The sequence below is a fragment of the Neopelma chrysocephalum genome, unplaced genomic scaffold, assembly GCF_003984885.1.
Source record: "Neopelma chrysocephalum unplaced genomic scaffold, ASM398488v2 Primary Assembly neopelma1_97116, whole genome shotgun sequence".
Lineage (NCBI taxonomy): Eukaryota > Metazoa > Chordata > Aves > Passeriformes > Pipridae > Neopelma > Neopelma chrysocephalum.
In genome coordinates this window covers 2134882-2157171 of record NW_020925758.1, presented here as the reverse complement: position 1 = coordinate 2157171, position 22290 = coordinate 2134882, and the positions used below count along the sequence as shown (strand labels likewise).

At 46.0% G+C, this 22290-nt stretch overlaps 2 protein-coding genes across 5 annotated transcripts; both read left to right on the top strand.

The window, feature by feature from the left end:
• The first annotated feature begins 1135 nt into the window (after positions 1-1135).
• On the top strand, positions 1136-4461 carry IER3IP1 (immediate early response 3 interacting protein 1). Its single transcript, XM_027671695.1, has 3 exons — positions 1136-1317; positions 2837-2938; positions 3709-4461. Exons 1-3 carry the CDS (start codon positions 1227-1229, stop codon positions 3762-3764), a joined length of 249 nt encoding a protein of 82 aa, XP_027527496.1. The 5' UTR covers positions 1136-1226; the 3' UTR covers positions 3765-4461.
• Positions 4462-7682: 3221 nt separating this feature from the next.
• On the top strand, positions 7683-21966 carry HDHD2 (haloacid dehalogenase like hydrolase domain containing 2). Of its 4 annotated transcripts, XM_027671692.1 has the most exons (9): positions 7797-7913; positions 8056-8122; positions 9236-9364; positions 10585-10695; positions 12602-12810; positions 15151-15235; positions 18899-19115; positions 19884-19947; positions 20892-21966. In XM_027671692.1, exons 4-9 carry the CDS (start codon positions 10595-10597, stop codon positions 20993-20995), a joined length of 780 nt encoding a protein of 259 aa, XP_027527493.1. In that variant the 5' UTR covers positions 7797-7913; positions 8056-8122; positions 9236-9364; positions 10585-10594; the 3' UTR covers positions 20996-21966. The 4 variants fall into 4 exon arrangements, with proteins under 4 accessions (XP_027527495.1, XP_027527493.1, XP_027527494.1 ...); XM_027671694.1 differs by lacking the exons at positions 7797-7913; positions 9236-9364 and adding an exon at positions 7683-7716; XM_027671693.1 differs by lacking the exon at positions 9236-9364.
• The last annotated feature ends 324 nt before the right edge of the window (positions 21967-22290 follow it).

The window sequence follows — 22290 nt, the reverse complement described above, 5'->3', positions numbered from 1 at the left end:
ACACCAAGGGCTCCAAAGGGATCCATGGGGCTCCGAGAGACCCACAGACTTGAGGGCCCCACGAGGCTCCAAGGGATCCATGGATCTGAGGGATCCGTGGACCCGAGGGACCCACAGACCTGAGTGTCCCAAGGACACGAGGGATCCACGGGGCTCTGAGGAATCCAGGGGGCTCCACGGGATTTACAGACCCGAGGCATTCAGGGGATTCCGAGGGACCCACGGGGTTCCGAAGGATCCACAGACTCAAGGGATCGACAGACCCAAGCGACCCATGGACATGAGGGACCCCCGGGGCTCTAAGGGATCCACAGATCCGAGTGATCCACAGGCCTGAGGAATCCACAGCTCTAAGGGATCCACAGGCCCGAGGAATCCACAGATCTGAGGGATCCACAGGGCTCCGAGGGACCCACAGGCCTGAGGGATCCACGAGGCTCCAAGGGGTCCATGGATCTGAGAAATCCATGGACCTAAGGGATCCACGGATCTGAGGGATCCAGGGGGCTCCCAGGGATTTACAGACCCAAAGGATTCAGAGGGTTCCAAGGGACCCAGGGGACTCCGAGGGATCCATGGATCCAAGGGACCCACAGAGCTCCGAGGTATCCACAGGGCTCCAAGAGACCCACAGACCCGAGGACCCACGAGGCTCCAAGGGATCCACGGATCCGAGGGATCCACAGGGCTGTGAAGGACCCAGAGAGCTCCGAGGGATCCACGCGGGTTCGAGAGACCCACAGACCCGAGGGACCCACGGGGCTCCAAGGGATCCACGGATCTGAGGAATAAACGGACGCGCGGGATCCAAGGGGCTTAAGGGGGGATTCCAGGGAGCTCCAAGGGGATTTACAGACCCGAGGGATTCAGGGGGCTCCGAGGAATCCACGGATCCAGGGGACGCTCCCAGGGATCCCCGGGGCGGTCCCAGCGCCCGGACGCGGCCGCCGTGAGGGGGAAGCCCCGCCCCCCCCGCCCTCGTGGGGCGAACCCCGCGCGCTGCCCGAGGCCACGCCCCTACACCACTCGGTGTGCGCAAGGCCACGCCCCCTTACAAAAGCCCCGCCCCCTCCGCTCGCGGGTGCCCTGAACGACGGCCCCCAAGCCCCGCCCCTCCCTAAGCCCCGCCCCCTCCCTAAGCCCCGCCTCCCGCCACGTCCCGCTCGGGCTTCGCTCCCGATCCCGATCCTAATCCCGGTCCCGCTCCGGCCCCGCCCCGCCGGGCAATGGCGTTCACGCTGTACTCGCTGCTGCAGGCCTCGCTGCTCATCGTGAACGCCGTGGCCGTGCTGCACGAGGAGCGCTTCCTGCGGCACGGTGAGCCGGGAGGGCCGCGCGGCCCGGGGGAGGGATCTGGGAATTCGTCCGGGATCTGGGGATGGGTTCCCGGCCGCTCCCGTCGTAGCTTTGTCTCTCTCTCTCTCTCTCTCTCTCTTTCTCTTTCTCTTTCTTTCTCTCTCTCTCTTTTATTTTTTTTTAATTTTTTTTCCTGTGATTGTGTGTTTTCCCTGCCCTTTCCCGCTGTTCCACGCCCGTCGGGATGTTTGGTGTCGTGCAAAGGTTTTCCTTCCTCTCACCGCGCCTGTTTTTTTGATGAGATGGCGCTTTTCGGCCCTCGGGGTCCTCAGGGTTGGGCATCCTTGTCCTTCAGCAGGAACCAAAGCTCTGCAAAACAGAGAAAATCCATCACAGATCTGCAAAGCCATGGAAAAAAAAAATCGATAATCTAATTCCCTGATCTGGAGAATCCTGACTTTTCTCCACGTCTTTTCTCCACGTTAGGCTGAGCTGGGATTTTTGGCAGGAGTGCAAAGGGTGATCTCCCGTTCCCCGGTTGGAATCACTACAAGGGATCTGCTCGGTGTGGGTTTGGGGTTTCCTTTTGCTTTCCTGATGAGCAGCAGCTGCGGGAAAAGGGGGATGTGGGGGCTAACGGGATGGGTGAAGTCACTTGTCGGCCTCGGGAGACTTGGGAATAGCTCCAAGCTCATCCAAGTGGGAAACAGCACCGGGCGAGGCAGGTGAGGGAGAAGACGCACCACCCTCGTCCTGGTGCCAGCGAGGGAGACAAGAAGGGGGGGGAGGAATCCCGCAAAAGTTGTCCCTGGAGAACAGGAACTCACAGGTTGGGCATTGGAACTGGAATACTGAGAGCTGCTCCGTGCTCCACTCATCCCCCGAATGGTAAGGGCTGTGCCCGGCAGGTCTCAGAAATCCCTGGACACATCCCTGATCCCGTAGCTGTGCCTCCCTGCGCAGGGTCGGGACTCCCTTGGAGGGCTTTGTAAACCTTCAGGACTTCGGTCCTGCTCGGAAAAGTTCCCAATTTTTTCCCAAAAGTTCTCTTTTTTTTTTTTTTTAATAGCAGTTACAAAGTCATCATCCTGACTTTGGAAGTTGTGCTGGCTGTTTTTCTGTCGTGTAGCTTCTTTCTCAGCGCTGAGGCTTCATCTCTTCACCCCCCTATGCAATGATTTGCTGTTTTATTTTCGGGCCTGTGAACAGACTGTGGTTGGTTTGAGTTAATTTTGGCAGGTGTCTTTTTGAAGCCCAAATGAATTCTGGTGTTTCTCTGGGCACTTGGGGAATAGTAGTGTGTTAAAAAGTTGAGGGTTTCCTTTACAGGAGCATGGATCTGCCATTGCTTAACATCAGGTTTAACAGTTTCCAGCCTATTCTATGAAAAGCTGATCATGAAATAAAGCTAATTGGTGGTTTGCCTTTCGGTGTTAGTGTAAACCGTATTCAGGATGGATTGTTCATTAAAATTACAGCATTTGTTTCATGGTTTTGGGCTTTTTTTCCTGAAGTGCTTATCTGTTTTTACGTGACACAGTTGGCTGGGGAACTGACCAAGGGATTGGAGGATTTGGAGAGGAACCAGGAATTAAAGCACAGCTAATGAACCTTATTCGATCAATACGAACTGTCATGAGAGGTAAGGGGACATTATTATTATTATTATTATTATTATTATTGTTGTTGTTGTTGTTGTTGTTGTTGTTATATTGTATTTGTTTGTTTGTTGTTACCATTCTGAGTTTTGTCTTCCCTTGGAGTTTGGGAGCTGGGGGGAAGCTCAGTGGTCAATCAAAGTGTGCAATTAGCTTCACCTTCTCTAAGTTCAGTTTTATGGCAAGTAACTGGAGAGGGAAATGTAATTTCAGGGATCCTGAAGTAAGCCAGGCTTTTGTGCCTCAGAAGATGGGAGGAAAATATGCTTTATTTGTAAGTTACTGATAGCTTTTTATTATAAAGCACAGCAAAAATTCCTTTTTTATGTGGTGATAGAGAAGAAGTAGCAAATCTTACCTCTCAGGCCCACCACTGAGGGAAAAACATTTATTCTAAATCATAGTAAAGCCAAGGACAGAAACTGACTTTGAGACGGTTTAATTTCATTTGGAGAAAGAGATATCTGGGTTAAAGTTAAAACAGAACTCAAGTCTCTGGATTAAAGTTAAAACAGGCCATAAAAAATATTTCTGCTCTTGCTTCCTACTAATTTTTAGTATCTTAGGCTTTAAGCCTGGCTCCTTCCACTAGTCCCGATTTTGTGTAGGAAAGTTTAAGTGTATTTTTTAATTTTTTGGTTGATTCTGCTCTTTCTCCCAAGGTATTCTCTGAAGATAATATGAAGTTCGGTCGTCTTGTGATGTGGAAAGGAAAGCTTTCACTATTAATGTTCTTTTCTTTTTCCTTCTGCAGTGCCATTAATAGCACTGAACTCCATTACAATCGTTCTCCTCCTTTTGTTTGGCTGAAGACACCTCGTGAAAATCCTCTGGACATCCAAAGAAGCCAGCTGCTGACCATCACTGCTCTGAGTTTTCTGGGATCCAGCACGGTTTAGCTCTCAATTCGACATCCAACTTAAAAATAATAAAGACACTATTTCTGTTCGTCGTATTTCCCAATGTTCCCTTTCAGTTTCATTAACCAAGATCACAGGGATCAATGCAACAATGCTGCAAATATGTTGGACTGTGACAAGTTCTGTTGCTGCCTGTTCGTAGTGTTGGTGTCATAGAATGTTGCAGTGACTGTTAATATAAGATGCAGTTTTTAAGTGTCTCGTTACTCAGGGATGAATTTCCTTCAGTACGCTTTCCAATTTGTTTTTAAATTGAGGAAAACAGCAACGTTTTGGTGTGGTTTTTTTTTTTTTCTTTTTTTTAATTTCAGTTACTACCACAGCACTATTTCATAGAATATGAACACGTTATCAAGAATTCAAGTTCACGTTATAGGGGATTGAAGTCCAGTTGTGATGTGGAGATAAAACCAGCTGGGTAAAGTTCTCATTCTGGCTCACATTGAAAGTTGAATTTTCCTGGTTTGATTGAGAACAGGATTTTTCTCTTCAGATCTCTTCAGTAGTTCATGCTGATGGTAAAGTCAGCATGTTGAAAATAGGTGCAATTGTTGTGCAAAATCAAAAAAAAAAAAAAAAAGAAAAAAACCCACCTGTATCTGAAGCTGGGCAACTCTGTATTAATTTAGCCCAGCAGGGGATATTAGTGATTAGCATTTGTTACTTTTCTGTCAAGAGTTATTATACTTTTTTAAATGTGTGTTAAACTTCCTCGTGGTGATTAGTGTGGTCGAAGTGGGGAAGCATTTGTATTCTGAGATTCCTGGGAAATGTGGGAGGAGGGGAATACCATGGGAGAGGGGAAATATGCTGCCCTTTTCAAATGTTTAATAATGGCCCATCTTCGCGAACGAAGATTTGGGGAAAGGTCTTTTTACCATTCCAGCCTGCGCAATGGATTTTTTAGGTGAGACACAGCCTGCGCTGAACTGAGCCCACCCTTTAATCCTAAGGTTCATCATTTTCAAATGTAGTTCCTAGTTAAAAACCCACGAATTTGCAGCCTCTTCTGTTACTGCTCCTTCCCCCACCCTCCATCTTCATTTGTTAAATTAACATCTTTGAAAGTGAAACTGTGGAAATGACTTTGCAGTTCTGTCTCAGAGAATATTGATAATTGCTTTGCTACAGGTTTCAGTTAGGCTGCTGAGTTAGGTCCGATTGAAGAAGCTCATTCTCATGTACCTTTTCAGAAAAGTTAGAATTCTTGTGTCTGTTTCTCTGCTAAAGTGTTTTACCTTAATTTTGATGAGGGGATGCCGAGGGAAACCTGGCAGTTTCATTACTTTAAAACAGCTTAGTTTATAATCTCTTCTCCTGACGCCTTGGTGACTAAAGCATACACTGTTGTATATGAAAATGAATCTGTAAAATGTGTAAATGCATTTAATGATCAGTTGCAGTGTTTTGGCAGAGTAAAATATATCCAGGAGGAGAGTTTTGTGTTGTTTCTCTTTTTTTTTTTAAAGTAATTTTTGTAAATAAATTCTGAATTTCTAAGTTAAGCACTCTCTTTCCTAACTCACTCTCCACCTGTGTACAGTGGGATTATCTCAAAACTCATCTTCATCCTGTTGCAGATATCAGAGTTACTGTTCTTACAGGAAATACTTATTTTTTTCCCTCATCCTTGTGAGAGAAGCATCTCTTCACTGTGAAGCTGTATTTTGGCATCATATCTTTGCTGTGAAGCTGTGTTTTGGTTTATGTAGCAAACCTAATGAGCCGCAGCAACATTGTCCTGAGGCAGAGTAGGATCTTTAAGTTCTGAAGTAGGTGGATCTGTTAGAAAGCATTTATTTAATATAATCTTTGTGTAATTCAGAGGTGAAGAGGGTACAGCCTATCTCAGCTTTTTCATATATCTGTCTTTCATGGAAAACGGGCAGCACGTATGTGGAACTGATAAAAAGTGGATCGAAATGATAAACCACTTTGTGTTGCTGTAAAATTTTGGGAAAGAAAAGCACTGGTTGATGTTCCCACTGTTGTTTCATTGGAGTGCTGAGTGATTTCAAGCACAGCTTGTGTATCATTTAATTTTTATATCTATTGACTTTTAAAATACTAAAATAAAAAAGCCAATACTAAATATTAGTAAACGGGTAAAAGCTGATTTCCCCCATCTTCTTGTCCTTCCAGGAGGGGTGAAGTTCCAGTGTGTGGCTCACAGCACGTGGGCAGATCCCTTCCAAGTTGGTGAGGCACGTGCAGGGAGAAGGAGCAGCGGATTCACGCAGCAGGAAATCCTGCATTCGAGGCAAAACTGGGACAAGTTTTACCTGAGAGATGCAAGATTGGAAGTGGGGCAGCTGAAGATCAGGTGTCCCAGGTAATGAGCAGGGGAGAGGACAAGGGAGTGCAGAAACAGCAAGGGAATAACCACACTGCTGTCTCCTGGCGTGGCTTCGAGCAGTTCTGGAACAGCTCTGCTGTGACTAAACAACCCTGGCCGGGGCTCGGGTTCTGTAAGGACCGGGAATATGCGAAATGAAGTTTCCCCCTGGCAAAAAGCTCCAAGGCCGCGCTCCAGGGGTCACCTCAAACCATGCAGAGCATCGTCGCTTGTACCTGGCATGGAAATCACTGGGTGCTTCGGGTGGGAAGGGACCTTAAAATCACCTGGTTCCATCCTCTTGCCAAGACAGGGTCACCTGGACCAGGTGACACAGGAACAGGTCCAGCTGGGTTTGGAATGTCCCCTCCGAGGGAGACTCCACAACATCCCTGGGCAGCCTGGAATGTCGATATAATCTTATCCGTGTACGAATATAATAAGTGGATTCGTTATTATGGATATAGTATGGATATAATTATATATATAATATTATATATATGTAATTAGAAGAATTTTTTCCTAATTTCCTATCTATCTATCTTAAAATGGTTATATTACGGATATAATGTATGTATATATGGATAGAATGTGTTATATATAATCATAATATCCATCTAAGGATATAATAAGTGGATTAGTTACTATGGATATAACTATATATAATATCTATAATTATATAATATATATGCTTAGAAGAATTTCTTCCATATATATGGAATATATAAAATATATAACAGCATATATATAAGTATATATAAAGCTTTTATTTATATATAAAACATAGAGTATCATATATGTGTTATTATGGTTATATTATAGATATATCCATGTATAAGCATAATAATATATTATTTTATATATTATATGCAATTGTATATAGTCATAATATCCATACATGGGTACATTATTATATGTAATATCCATATAGGATGAAATATATCCATAATATATGGGTTATAAAATATCCAAAACATATGGATTATGGATATATTAATAATATATGAATTATGGATGTCCATAGTGTATGGATATGGGTATAATTGTATCCATGTATGAGATAATGGATATAATTTATATAATTCATTATCACACCCATAGATATAATTTATATAATTTACTGTCATATCCACATATGATATGATTATAAACAGGACATCAGATAAAAAAGATAAGCATTGGATATAATAATACGGGTGTAATGGCCACAATTGATGTAATTAATGCAATTTATATAATTTATAAAAACATCCATATTGTGAGGCGGCCCGGGCCCTCAGGGCCCCGCGGGCTGCCCGCCGCGCTGCCTGTCGCGACTGCCAGGCGCCGACCGGCGACCCCACTCCCTGAGGGCCGAGGTCGGTGTTTATTTACAACAATAATAATCACATTATAATTTTTACACGCCGTGCCGGCGGCGGGCGGCCCCGGCGCTGGGCAGGGCGGCCGCGGCACCCGAGGGCCCCGCGGCGCGTCGGGCCGAGCGCGGCGGCGGCGGCGGGAGCAGGTCAGTGCGGCGGAGGGGGGGGGCAGGGACCGCGGCGCTCCCCCCCCTCCTCAGAGTGGGCGCGCCCGCCGCCCTCGGCCGCCAAAGCGCGGGAGGAACCATCCGCGGCAGGAAGAGGGGAGCCCGCCGCGCTCGGGACTCCCCCGGTGGCGAGTGGGCCGTCCCGTCTGCCCGTTGTGCGCTGGCGGGGAGAGGCGGTACCATCTCTTCGGGGGGGGGATGCGCAGGGGGGGTTGTGTGGAGCGGGAGGGCACGGCGGGGGCACACCTGTGCCGTCAGCATCCTCCCCACGTATATAATCAAATATATAATTATATAATATACCCCTCTTTCCCTTAGGTCGTGCCTTGTGTCCCTCGTGTCCTTGTCCCAGAGCTGGGCTGGGGGGTCCCTTTGTCCTGACCAGGTGAGTTTTCGTTGAGATGAGATTGTGAAAAACGAGGTTCTGGGGTGTTTTAAGACTTCCTTGGCCGGCCATGAGCGTTATCCTTGAAATTAGGCTGTGCTGAAAACTGGCTCTCCAGGTAACTTGCCTATTTTCTGGATAAATACCCTGGAGAACCCAATGGAGATCTAGGGTAAAAGATAGTAAAATAACAGTAATTAAAAATAAGGTCGCCATAAAAATTAATAAATATATTAATATTAATAATAATAATAATAATAGAAGAACAACAACAGAAATTATTTGTTCTTGAGGTGCCCCCTTTCCCCATGGAGCTGATGAGGCTCCTTTAGGCTTTCTTTTGCCAACTTTGTATCATAAATGTTTAACTTTGGCCCTTTGTAGCAACAGAGAATACTGTAAAATAGGCATTTTTATTTATTTTCTTACTGCAGAGAATCAGCAGGAAAAATGAACGTAGGGGCTCAAAGTTTTCTCTGTGTGTGTGTGTGTTGTAGCTGGGACATCAACTTCACACAATCATTGATTAAACTGTCTGCAAAGATGAAACTGAGGGAACTTTAAATTTATTGAGGCAGGTTCTAACCTGTGTGTGTTTTAGAAGTACAAACACGTCACATGTTGTCCGTAACCAAAACAGCTCAACATAAAAATCGTGATCCCTTGCTGGTGGTGACAGACCACAGATTCACGGAATGGTTTGGGTTGGAAGGGACCTTAAAACTCATCCAGTTCCAACCCCCTGCCATGGGCAGGGACATGTTCCACTATCCCAGGTTGCTCCAAGCCCCGTCCAACCTGCCCTTGGACACTTCCAGGGATCCAGGGGCAGCCACAGCTTCTCTGGGCAACCTGTGCCAGGGCCTCATCACCTTCACAGCCAGGAATTTCTTCCCAATATCCCATCTAACCCTGCCCTCTGTCAGTGGGAAGCCATTCCCCCTTGTCCTGTCCCTCCAGGCCCTTGTAAATAGTCTCTCTCCATGTTTCTTGTTGGTTCCCTCCAGGCACTGGAAGGGGCCACAGTTAGGTCATGCTGAAGCTCCTCTTCTCCAGGCTGAACAATCCCAGTTCCCTCAGCCTTTCCAATAGTTGTTATTGTCTAATGAACAGGAGTGTGTGTGTCTGCATTGGACATTTTCTAAGAAAATAGCTCAGCAGGACTTGCTTTTGGAGCAAAAGGCAGCACTTGCAGCTCACGTGAGGAGAAAGAGTTTTTTCTGAAGACTGGATTTTATCCAGGTGACTTGCTGTTTCCTTCCACAGTGCCTGTACCCTTCAAATGCTGGCTCTTATTATGGGCTGGGTCTCCTGTACCTTTTTTGTGTGACCCAGAAGCTCACTGTAAAAAAACCTGCCTGGCTGTCCCATCTGAGAGAACAGGGACCAGCCCTTTGGGGTGCTGGGTATCCATGAGCCCTGAGACCAGGTGGGAGCTGGGCTGGGGGGTCCCTTTGTCCTGACCAGGTGAATTTTCGTGGGGCTGTGATTATGAAAACTGAGGACCTGGAGTGGTTTTTATGGGACTTCCTTGCCAGGCCATGAGTGACATCCTTAAAATTAGGCTGTGCTGAAAACTGGCTCTACAGGCAACGTGCATATTTTCTAGATGAATACCCTTTGAATAGGAGAACCCATGGAGATCTAGGGTAAAAGATAATAAAATAACTGTAAATTGAAAATATAATAAAATAATAACTATGACTAATAATATTATTAATAATAATTGAAGGTAAAAGATAAAATAATAGTAGGTGATATTATATAATGATAATGATAAGAATAATAATAATAATAATAATAGAAGAAGAAGAAATAATTCTGGGGTGTCCTGTTCAGGGCCAGGAGTTGGACTCGATCATGCTGATGGGTGTAACAACCTGCAAGTTCCATCCTGTCACCACCAAACAGCCTCAAAGTCAGGGCTCCTGAGCCCTTGATCTTGCTGACAAAAATAAAAATTAACAGTATCCACTTCGGCGGAGCGTTTTGAGCTTTACAACCAGAGCAGTATGTATTTATTTTCACTTCAGCAGCGCTGTCGGGTGTAGGTGGGACTTGCTGAAATGTGCTTGCTGAGGCCTTGAACCAGCAATACCAGACCTAATGATCCTCTTCCCAACACTCTTGAGCTGCTCAGAGAATTTTTATTTTTTTTTTCCTTTTGACGCGCAAATAAAGGCACTTAAAAAAAAACAAACAGCACCTGATTTCCATATATAGAGTCTTTGGGAGAAAAAACCACCACTCCATCAATTATGTTGGCGGTTTTTTGTTTGGTTTTTTTTTTTGAACGCTGCCTCTTATTTCCCCCCAGTCTAGAGGGGCCCATTTAGTGCTGGGAGTAATGTTGTGAGTAATACCGGGCTTGGCACAAACGAGGCGCTTAACTGAGCTCCTTGTTTTTATTGCCCATTGTCTCTCAGCCAGTTTGTGGTTTCATTTGTTTTCCCGTGTCCCAGGGGAGGGGCGATGGCAGCGCGGCGGGCGCTCAAAGCCGTCCTGGTGGATCTCAATGGAACACTTCACGTGGAGGACTCGGCTGTGCCAGGCGCCCAGGAGGCTCTCAAAAGGCAAGTTTTACCTCTTTGTTTTTCTGTTTTGTTGTTTGGTTTTTTTTTTTAATTTCCTCTGGCAGGTTGTGTCAGTGCTGTTTGCACAATGTCTCTTCTCTAGGTGAGCCTGGAGCCTCTGCCTTTTTCACGCTGTTGTGGTGAGTGAAGACTTGGCCAAATTCTGCTTTTATTTACACCTGCATTAACACCAAGACAACTCAGAAAATTCAGCTTTCCTGAGTGGCTCTCTGTGTGTTTTCTAAGCCTTTTCCATGCAGAAAAAACTCAATATTCAAGGTGTTTCCACTGATTCACATAAGAGTACAGTCTTAGCCAAAGTGGAGAGTAGTTGTGTTCACCTGAATTACCACACTTACACTTCAGCTGAAGCTGTTCCTCGAGGCTTTGTGAAACTGCAGGAGCCTGATCCCGTGTCAGAGCCCTTAGATCTGTGCTAAGCTAAAATGGAATAGCAGAAAAGCTTGGCCTAGTGAGCAAAGCAAGTTCTGCAGAATTCTCATTCAGACAAGACTTTTCTGTATTATTATTATTTTTAAAGTTTCTTTCTTCTAGGTAAACAACCTGGTAATTTTTTGGTTTGAGAAACGTTTGATAATGCAGCTGATCATCTTTTGTAGGAATTTCAATATATTAATAAGGAAGAGAATTAAATACCTCTTGCTCTCGTGCTGAAAGGGTGCCTAAAGAAACTGAGGCATAGCAAAATGATTTATTCTGACCAAGTCAGTGGTGAAGTAGGATACACAATCCCAGGAGTATTTGTACTGTGATATGACACTGTTTTCCTGGAGAAGACATCCTGCAATGGATGAGGAAAAGCCACAAAGTGATGTATGCTGTTGTGGTGAATGAGGGAGGACACCTAAGATTCAGGTCTTTTTCCTTAAAGATTTGAAAAAAAAAAAAATTTCTCATACTCTTTTCTGCTAATCCATGTCACTGTCCTTCCTGAAGAGGAGCTGGAATGACTGGGATTGGAACAAATGGAGAGACGCCATTTTTAGGGTTTCTTCTCAGTATTGAGGTCCACAGGAAAAAATAGTATCAATTTTTATTTTAGTACCAGCCAGAGGACTGTTTTACCAGTTCATGCCTGTGCAGGGTCAGTGTATCTGACAGAAGAGAAGAAAGTGGCAGGTGCAAGCAAAGTCTCCAGCACTGACCAACTTTATTCTGATGTTCTCCATGGAGTCCTGATTCCAGTGTTTGTTCCTATAGCAACAGAGAAAGTGATGGTGGGGGAATAATTAAAGGGAATGCTGTTGAAACTGTTACTTAAAATTATTTGATTGTTTGGTAGCACGTACTGTCAGCGCAGGGCAATAACGTGGGTTTATGTGATCCTGGTGTTCCTCAGGAAGGGGAGAAATGGCTGCAAAAGCTGACATAAAACCACCATCAAGGTAACAGGCTCCTGGAGCATCCTACACCTCAGAGTGAGCCACAGCTGCTGGGAATTCGCCCACCACGTGGAGTTCAGTGTATTAATTTAGCAGCAAGCTTCTTCGGTTTGTTTGTTTCTGGTTCAGGGTGCCGTTGATAAAAAATGTGGGGCTGGTTTATTTGTTATCTAGTTTGAATTAAAAGGCTTTTCAAACTAGTTGTTGATCACAGATGTGTTTGCTACTGCTGTGAAGGTGGAGCTTGGAATCACCACTTTCTTCTGGAATTTTCGTGGGAGAAGGGGAACAGGAGTTGGGGGAAGACTTGGTTTTGCCCTGGTAGCTGTAATTCTTGCTCTCTGTTTCACGCTCCCCTCCAACCCACAGAAGTTCTCGTGTGGCACCAGCGCTCTGGTGTTTTCCTCTGCAGCCACAGATGGTACTTTTTTAGCCCCACAGAGAAGTACAAGTGTGCAAACAAAAGGATTGCTGGCCACTCTGGGTGTGCTGTTCCCCCACAGGCTGCGCAGTGCCCCCGTCACCATCCGGTTCGTGACCAACACGACCAAGGAGAGCAAGAGGGACCTGCTGGACAGGCTGACGAGGCTGGGCTTTGACATTGCAGAGAACGAGATCTTCACGTCCCTGACAGCAGCCAGGAACCTCCTGGAGCAGAAACACGTGCGGCCTCTGCTCCTGGTGGACGACAAGGCCCTGCCTGACTTCACAGGTGAGGGGATCACCGAACTGAAGGGGGGGAAATTAGGGAACAACTAAGGAAGCATAGTGCTCTCTGTCATGCACAGACCTGTCTTCTTTCTAAATTAAACAGCCTGAAGTGGTAGCTTCTTGAAGGAGCAGTGGAAATGGCAGCCGAGGCCTCCAAATAGAATCACAGAATATTCTGAGTTGGACCCTCAAAGATCATCAAGTCCAACCATTAAGTGAATGGCCCATACAGGAATCAGACCGACAACCTTGGTGGTGTTAGCACCATGCTCTAAACAACTGAGCTTATCTCAGAGTCATTTGGGTAAAACTCAGTACTTTCCATTAATTTCCAGTATAAAAAAATACTAGTAATAGTTAGCAGTAGGTTATTGGAGATTTATTACACCTACCAGTGCTGGTTTTTTTTATAGCGAGGATGTGTCAGGTTGTGCAATACCTGATTTCCAACAGAGGCTTTTCCTGTAAAGACATGAAAAAAGAGTGTGTAGGCCATGCAGGAGGCTGTTTCTCTCTTCACAGATTATTATTAAATGCGAAATCTCCATGTAGTTATTGTTGCTTATCTTGTATTGAACATCTGGGTCTCACCCCATGTACTTGGATACCTTCATTGGTGGCAGGAGGTTCGCCACCCTTACATCTCTAGATTATCGTTTCTAAAGACGTGGTTGAAACCTGCTTTGCTTTCAGATGTTCCCATTTCCCTCCCTCAGCAGTAAGGGAAGTAGAAGATGGTATGTTTTCATATGTCTGGCAGAGGCCTGAAGTTAGACCCACGTCATTGTTTCAAGAGTAGTGAAGATAAACGTGTTTTTAACACACTCAGAATTGAAAAAATGTATATTCAATTTTTCATTTAAAGTCTAGGCAGCAGAAATGTGGGTGGCTTATCACTGCTCCTTGCCCCTTGTCTTACAAAACTGAAATCCCTCTGGCTGCTTAATTTCAGTAGGTTCTAATCTTGCTAGGATCTGGAAATTTCCTGTTAAATTTTAGTGCCGTAGCCAGTAATCTCCGGATACATCAGTGTTAAGGGGAAGAGGCTGTGCGGGCCATGAGAGCAGTGAAACTCGATAATCTGCTCTGCCTAACATTGTATCCAGAGAAGTATGCCCCCAGCAATACTCTGTGTTTGTGTTCTCAGGAAGGCTTTCTTGGGTCAGAAACAGCAGAGACAGCAGCTCTGTCGCTGAAAGTGTTTAAATCAGTTTAATCTCTGTGGTTTTGGAGACCTTTCCATCAGTTTTGCAGTCATTGACGCTAATTTTGTAAAAGATGGCACAGACAGAGATGTCACTTGGGTACATTGGTGTTGCCTGGGTCTGGAGTGAATTGTTTTGTTTCTTTTTGCTACAAGGGGTTTGGCTCAAGTTCAGTGCTGCTCTTGAAACATTTAAGCACAGTGCAGAATGCTTCAAATTCCTGTTGTTGGCTGCTATTCCTGGCCAATCTCTCTACAAAGTTGGTCACGGATGAGTGTGATCCACTCTTGGTTAAAGGACCCAGATGCTTCTGGGTGGTGTCACAGATCCACAGGGCAACTCTGGTATGTTTGAAGGTGGAATAAAACCCACAGCAAGTGCAGGATGCAGCTGATGATGTGTCATTAATAAAACTATTTCTCCTGTTGATGCTGCTCTGCTTCCATTGCTGGCTCTGTTCAGAGGTGGCACTGACCTGCAAAAACAGTCCTGCTCCTCAGGAGCAGTGGAGGACAAAGGGGCTGTTCTCTAGGGGACTAAATCCACATTAAAAAAAAAGACCTTCCAGAAGAGCCCACACTAATCTTGAGTAACAACTTCTAGGCCATGCTGCAGTACCATGTTTGCTGTCATAACCAGACAGCAAATAAATAATTTGATAATGGAACAAGAGACAGATTTTAGACCCTCAGTGAAGTTTTCTGGGACAAAAGGGAATAGAAAAACTGGGTGAAATGTACTAGCCTTCCTGCTTTGCTTGTCTTACAAAGCAGATAAAAATATTTAGAGAGGGACTCTCAAATAACAGACTCAAATAACATTGTTCAGTTAAAAGAGGGATTTGTGTGGTCTGCTGCATTTCAGGGGAGGCAGTGAGACAATCATTCAACAGTTGTTTTTAAGACTGTTCAGCTCCAGAGCTGTGTTGATCGTGGAGGATTGCAGAGTCTGGATAGACCAACACCTTTTCCACAATGCTTTCTTCATTCTTAAAAAGCATAAAAACTAGTCTCTTAGATACTCTGCGTCTGAAAACACTCATTTTTGCTGTAAAGTGATTAAATGCACTTGCTGACTGTGTACTGCTAAGTGTGAATTAAACTCTGCTCGCTCAGGGTCATGTTCTGGTTTTCCAGGGATAGGCACTGATGACCCCAATGCAGTGGTGGTGGGACTGGCTCCTGAGCACTTCCACTACGAGATGATGAACAAGGCATTTCGGTAAGGCAGCCCCTCGTGGGTTTTTGGGTGGTGGTTGTCTTGTGCTGGACTCTAAACCTCTGCATGTGTGAGGAATTCCTTCTCCTGTGGGAAGAAGAGGGTGGTAGGAATATCACTGTTGTGCAGGGTGTGAGAGAGCCACTCATCTTGGTGGATTTGGGGCCGTCACCATGAGCTTCAGGCAGCCCAGAACCTCATTTTTACAGCTTTCAGTCTGTAAATAAACTGCAGAAGTACAGTCACCACTGTGACTGGGAGGGAGCAAAGTTAGCAATGCCTCAACAGGAAATACACAAAAGCAAGGATGTGGGGAAGCAAGCACAGAATCACAGAATCAGATAGGATAGAAAAGCCCTCCAAGACCATCAAGTTCCCTCTGTGCCCGATCCCCACCTTGTCCCCCAGCCCAGAGCACTGACTGCCACAGCCAGTCCTTCCTTGGACACCTCCAGGGATGGGGATCCACCACCTCTCTGGGCAGCCCCTTCCAAGGCCTGACCACCATTTCCAGGGAGAAATTCCTCCTCATGTCCAACCCGAACGTCCCCTGGCACAGCTTGAGGCCGTTTCCTCTTGTCCAAGAGGAGAGATAGCTTCCATGTTCAAAGCCCAGCCTTCAGATCCCAAATATTATAGGGAACAAAATCCAGTGTTAAGGGCAGATTATTCCTTACCTACATAATGCAGGATATCCAGCAATATCTTCTGAATCATCTTCTGTTCAGGAGTGGCCAGCACAACATGGGTGAGGAGAGATGAACTATGGAGCTGATCCATATCTTATTTTTAAAACTCTTTGTTTTGTCTGTAGGCTAAAGGGTAAATCAGACTAAATTTGCTTGTCATCATCCATGAGCCAGGCCTGCAGTAGTGTGTGCAGAGCCTTGTTTCCCTCTCTCTGGTTCTAGCTTGACACCACACCCTTGATTTTTAACTCCAAAAACCTTCAGCTTGAAGAGGCTTGAGTGTGAGCCTGTTGCTGAGTGTAGCCTGGGTGATGGATGTGATGGGTCCTTTCCACTCTTTGCTCAATGGGACGGTGGCTACCACACAGTTTTGCACCTTGAAATCTGGTAAAAACCCTGATCTCAAGCACTTTAATCTGTCCTTATAACCACAAAATCCGAAAAGGGAGTATGAATTACTGCTGACCAGTATCTTCCTTGGGGTAGGAGGCCAGTGCTGTGCTTATCTGCTGCCAATTATGTGTCATAACAACACATACTGACCCAAACTGCCTCTGCCTCAGTGCATGTTGCCAAAGGCATTGATTTTGGAGTTTTACAGTGCAGTCATGAGTGGACTCCAATTTCACAACTGCATGAGCTTAACCCATGGTGTGTCCCGGGGCTTACATCATTTCATTTATTGATACTCCTATCCTGAGTGTATTAGCTGTTGAATCATATCCATTTGCTGCCTGGGGACAGAGATCAGGGCATTTAAAACAAGAAACCAGTGATGGCATGGAGAGTCTCTTGAGGGTTCCAGGCTCCCAGGTTATGTGGGAATCCCCGTGGAACTGGCCCTGTGTGGGTGGGCGAGGTTGTCCCAGGCTGGATTTGGGATTTATGCATTAAGCATAGAATTGGATGCTGGCTCTGGTGACGGAAGGAAAGTGCTGAGGGCCAAATCCAGCCCCCTGCAGAGGGCACTGGGTGCAGCATGGCCTTGGTGCTCATGGGAGAGGTATGGGTGGGTGTGCTGCCTGAGCACCCCGTACCCAGCACTGCCTGGGTGGTGTGGCTGAGAGCTGGGCAAGGCTGAGTCCTTCAGCAGCTCTTGCCTTGTGCAGACACATTCCCAGCCACTCCTGGCTTGTCTGCCTGGAGGAAGATTTCATCCTCTGTGAGCCTGTCCTGGCTCTGCCTGGTGTTTTCCTGTGTTTCAGCTTTGCAGAGGCCCTAGGACTGGCTTTGTCTGATCTGTAACACCTCACTGACTTGTTCTGGGTGTTTTCCCCAGTCTTCTATTGAGGGTAAACTTTTGCTGGTGTCAGTTCTGTTTGGCCTGATGGTCACATTCTCTTCTTATTGAGTCTTATGCCATGTCTATATTCCTTCTCCTTTACTGCTCAGGTGATTGAGTCAGTTGGGATTTGCACTGCAAGTGGAATTGCACTGGGATTGCAAAACTTTGAAGGGAATCTGATTAAATGCAGGTATCTACAGTGCAGGTGCCTGGGCTCAGGAGGGAGGAGGAGGCACTTGTAAGGCATTTTTCCCCTAGTAGTGCTTAAAATAGGACAGTTGAACTGTGCTCTAGAAGTGCATTTTCCTCTGCACTGGCTGTGAAGAGCCCATGCTGACTAAATTACCTGGTAGGCAGCTATTCCACTGACACCCAACATTAGGTAAATCTAACCCAACATGAGTCCCCAAACGAGGTGCACAGAGTAAGGCCGTTCTCCAGGCACCATTTGAAATGACTGAGACTAAATTTCTCTTTTTGTGTACATGGGATTTTGATGCCACGCTTAAAAGAATTCTCTCAGGTGAGATCTTCCCTGCAAACTGCTGGATGTAGTGGTTGTGGTGCTGCTGTCAAATTAAATTTTTCTGTGTCCTAGAGGCATCCTCCCATCGTGAACAGTGTCTGGCTGCTCACAGATACACACACCAGCTCTCTTCTGTTTGAGCTTGCTTTGGAATGCATTGATTTAACAGAGGTGTTTTGTGATAATGAAGTGAAATGAAGTATTTTCATTTACCTACTGCTCAGAGTAGCCAGGCTGCTCTGCAAGCAGGCAGGAAGGAGCAGACCTCCTCCAGGGAGCATCCAGCTCATGTCAGCCAGCCTCAAGCAACAGGAGCACAGCAGGATTTTGTTTGTTTTCTTAAAGGCTTTTTTGTTTTGTTTTGTAAATCATGTGGGGTTAAGAGGGAAAGGAGGATAACAGCCCTGAGGATAACAGCCAGTGTTTCTCCTCTATCCCCCAGCTTTGCTCCTTACTCCTACCTGTTGTGATAAAGACTGGAATGACCTGCAGTACCTGGAGAAGGTGTAGCGTGGAAGGGGAAGCATTTGGCACTCTTTATATCAGCTTTTACAGATGCTGTCTGGAGGGCTCTTGTTGCACTGAAACGTGTGGAGGGGAGAACTGCAGTAACATGGCTGTGCTTGGTGGTCCAGGAGGGTTCCTGCAGTGCAGCAGCTACACAGGCTGCCCTTCCCTGCAGGACTGGGAGCTGCTGTGTCTGATGTGAGGAAAAGGAAGGAGCTCCAATCCAGCTTTGTTCCTGACAGGCTCAGTAATAGCACTGTTAACTGGGGAATTCAGTGGGACATGAATGCATCAAATAGCTTTGTGGGTTATGTAACTTGTTACTGTAATTCCTTCCATGTTACAATACAAAGTTAAGGTCAAATGATTTATCGTGTACCTGTAAGAAATTCTTCCCTGTGAGGGTGGTGAGGCCCTGGCACGGGTTACCCAGAGAAGCTGTGGCTGCCCCTGGATCCCTGGAAGTGGCCAAGGCTGGGTTGAATGGGGCTTGGAGCAACCTGGGATAGTGGAACATGTCTCTGCCCATGGCAAGGGGTGGAACTGGATGGGCTTAAGGTCCCTTCCCACCCAAACCTTTCTGTGAAAGCCATTGAGGCCTTCAGCTGTAAATATAACTTCTTTAATATTTTGTACTTTCTTCTTCATTCATTCTTTAGGTTGATTTTGGACGGGGCTCCTCTTATAGCAATCCATAAAGCCAGGTATTTCAAGAAGAAAGATGGGTTGTCTCTGGGACCTGGGCCTTTTGTGACAGGGCTGGAATACGCGACGGACACCAAAGCGACTGTGGTGGGGAAGCCAGAGAAAACCTTCTTCCTGGAAGCCCTGAGGGGAACTGGCTGTGCCCCAGAGGAGGCCGTCATGATTGGAGATGTACGTGGGGACCAACACCCTCATCACCCGCTCACTGACACAGTGCTCATCTCCACTGTGCACACTGCTTGCAAAGGGATGGTTCCACCCTTTGGAATCACCCCTTTGTGTGTCCAGAGAAGGGAATGGAGCTGGGGAAGGGTCTGGAGCAGCAGGAGCATCTGAGGGAGCTGGGGGGGCTCATCCTGGAGAAAAAGAGGGCTCAGGGGGGACCTTCTGGCTCTGCAACTCCCTGACAGGAGGGGGGAGCTGGGGAGGGGGTGTGTGTGTCAGGCTCTGCTGCCAGGGAACAAGGGACAGGAGAAGAGGAAACGGTCTCAAGTTGTGTCAGGGGAATTTTAGATTGGATATTGGGAAAATTTGCTCATGGAAAGGGTTGTCCGTCCCTGGCACAGCTGTCCAGGGCAGTGGTGGAGTCCCATCCCTGGAGGGATTTAAAAGCTGTGTGGATGTGGCACTTGGGGTTAGTGGTGGCCTTGGCAGTGCGGGGGGAATGGTTGGACTTGACAATCTTTGAGGTCATTCCCAGCCTAAACATTTCCATGAAAACTTACAGGACTTAATGGGTAATACCTGGGGTGAGTTCCCTTATTTCAGTCACTGTTTGACGGGGCAAAAAGCACTCAGCAAACCACTCCTGTGACAGTTTCACTGACACGCAGCTAAAAGATTTCAATTCCGCGTCGCTGCTTTTAAGTGATGTGCAAAGCAGAAATTGTTCTGGAAGTGTCTGTGCCCACCAACCAGTTGCTCTCTGTTCTGCCCCAGGACTGCAGGGATGATGTTGGTGGTGCCCAGGACGCGGGCATGCGTGGGATTTTGGTGAGGACGGGTAAGTAGTCCACGTATCAGTCATTTTGGGAGATGGTGGTGCTTTCAGTGATCTCACTCTGGATACTTGCAGCCCCTGGGCCCAGAGTGAAGGCACCCTGTGGCCAGCCCAGGTGCTTTGTAACAGCCCACCTAGGAATTACAGTGGTCACTACAAGCATAATTTTGCTTTGGATAAGAGAGGAACCTGAAGGGACTGACGGTGTTACTGATGGTACCGTGGACTGGGTGAGGCCTTTCTGAGGTGGTTGCTGCTCAAGCTACACTGTTATGTTGAACATGAAAGGAAGTAATCCTCCTGTTCCTCAGAAGAGTCTTCAGAGAGGCACTTTTCATCAGGAACTGTGGTGATAGAACAAGGAGTAACAGGTTCAAACTGAAAAAGATGAAATTCAGGTTAGAGATATGGGGAAGAAATTCTTGGCTGGGAGGGTGGAGAGGCCCTGGCACAGGTTGCCCACAGAAGCTGTGGCTGCCCCATCCCTGGAAGTGTTCAAGGCCAGGTTGGATAGGGTTTGGAGCGACCTGGGATAGTGGAAGGTGTCCCTGCCCATGGCAGGGGGTGGAACAAGATGAACATTAAGGTCCCTTCCAACCCAAACCGTTCTGGGATTCTGGGATTGTATAAAAGTGGAAATAACATTAATATTTCAAGAACCTTCAACATGGACGTATGAACAGTCAGTGAGAGAACAGTGCCAGTACTGCATTGTGAACCAGTGCATAAGTAACTGTAATTCAGAGCCAGAGCTGCCCCTGGAGGAATCTTCAGTGTATGTTTAGGGAAGCCTTGTGGGGTGTTTGTTGCAGGAGAACCTCAGATGGGCACTCCTCCTACCTGATTGGTACTGATTTGAGGAGGCTCTAATTTTCAGGGGGAAAAAAAAATAAAAAAGGATGCTCAGAGAAGCCTGGTAAATGGATCATTTTGTTAATCTGTTACAGGTAAATATCGACCGGCAGATGAAGACAAAATCAATCCGGCTCCCTACTTAACCTGTGAGAGTTTCCCAGAGGCAGTGGAACACATCCTAAAGAGTATGCTGTGAGAAAGGGAGTAGTTGGTTTGGAGAACCATCTGCTTCACATAATTTCCTTCATTCTTGCTTCAAAAATTAAGGTCCCAAGATCCGTCATTGCATGTGTGGCATCAGAAACCTGCCTGCGGTGTGAGGGGCAAAGGGTCCGAGTGGGGCCCAGCACAGTCACCACACACAGGGAGCGTGGCAGAGTTCTGCTCATCTTCAGTTTTCAGGAAATATCTGATGAAAAGCCCTGTCTGGGAAGTGTCACTTTCTGCAGAGTAAGTGAGACTTATTCTGAAAACATGCACTGAAAATACCAACAGTAACAGAGCCTTAGTTGGCCTGTAGTGATTTCACTGAGCTCTTACTTAAAGGTAGAGATTATGCACATTTAGAAGTGACTTTTAAATTAAAGTACCACTATTGCTTAATAATAACTACTGTGGCTGTCTTTCCTCTCAGTACAGCAGATCCTGTTCTTTGTTTTTCAAATTTTACATAAAATTAAAAACTGTCAGCATTTTACAGATGTTTTAATTAGATGCTGTTATTAAAAAGAATGATACAGAAACAAAACTCTGGTATTAAATGCCTCAGAGACTGTGACTTTTTAAAATTAGGCTTCAGCAGGGTCCTATTAGTGCTACAGTTGCAAAATTTCACTGTTGTTGGGGATTTTTTTGTTTCTTTTTAATGTTATGGGGAAAATCCTTCACGAGCCATGGGGACACATTCCAGTTTTTACAGTTGGTTAGCAGAGCTGTAAAATGAAATTTAATTCTGTATCATGCAATGCTTTTCCTATGCTCTACATCCCCCAATATGAACCAACTTTGTAATGATGGTAAATGGCTTTTCTGGTCCATTTGCAAACTGTAATAATCAAAGTCCTTTACAGTTGTTTTACAGTGCTCCTGAGTGTTAAATTATTAGATTGTAATTATGCATTACTGGAGTATTAACCTTATTGAAAATACAGTTTTGTGTTAATGAGCCATGCTCGTTCTTGTTAAACAAAATCATCGTGATGAATGAATTTCCTGACATGTGACAGCATCTCTCTGCAGCCTCACTTGGTGGGTGGCTACTACATTCAGATTTAATCTCTGTCACAGACAGAACATGTGGATGGATTTTGTAGATTTTGCAGTAGAAACCTAGAATCATTTAGGTTTGAAAAGCCCTTTTAAGATCATCAAGTCCAACCATTCCCCAGGACTGCCAAGGCCACGACTAACCCATGTCCCCTAGTGCCACATCCACATGGCTTTTAAATCCCTCCAGGGATGGGGATTCCACCACTGCCCTGGGCAGCCTGT

What these genes read in the sequence shown, in the direction of transcription:
- IER3IP1 (XM_027671695.1), top strand. Translation starts at nt 1,227, where the DNA reads ATGGCGTTCACGCTGTACTCGCTGCTGCAGGCCTCGCTGCTCATCGTG. An exon ending in GGAGCGCTTCCTGCGGCACG is followed by an intron (nt 1,318 to 2,836) that starts GTGAGCCGGGAG and finishes TACGTGACACAG; the next exon opens with TTGGCTGGGGAACTGACCAA. An exon ending in AATACGAACTGTCATGAGAG is followed by an intron (nt 2,939 to 3,708) that starts GTAAGGGGACAT and finishes TTCCTTCTGCAG; the next exon opens with TGCCATTAATAGCACTGAAC.
- HDHD2 (XM_027671694.1), top strand. Translation starts at nt 10,595, where the DNA reads ATGGCAGCGCGGCGGGCGCTCAAAGCCGTCCTGGTGGATCTCAATGGA. An exon ending in GCCCAGGAGGCTCTCAAAAG is followed by an intron (nt 10,696 to 12,601) that starts GCAAGTTTTACC and finishes GTTCCCCCACAG; the next exon opens with GCTGCGCAGTGCCCCCGTCA. An exon ending in AGGCCGTCATGATTGGAGAT is followed by an intron (nt 19,116 to 19,883) that starts GTACGTGGGGAC and finishes GTTCTGCCCCAG; the next exon opens with GACTGCAGGGATGATGTTGG.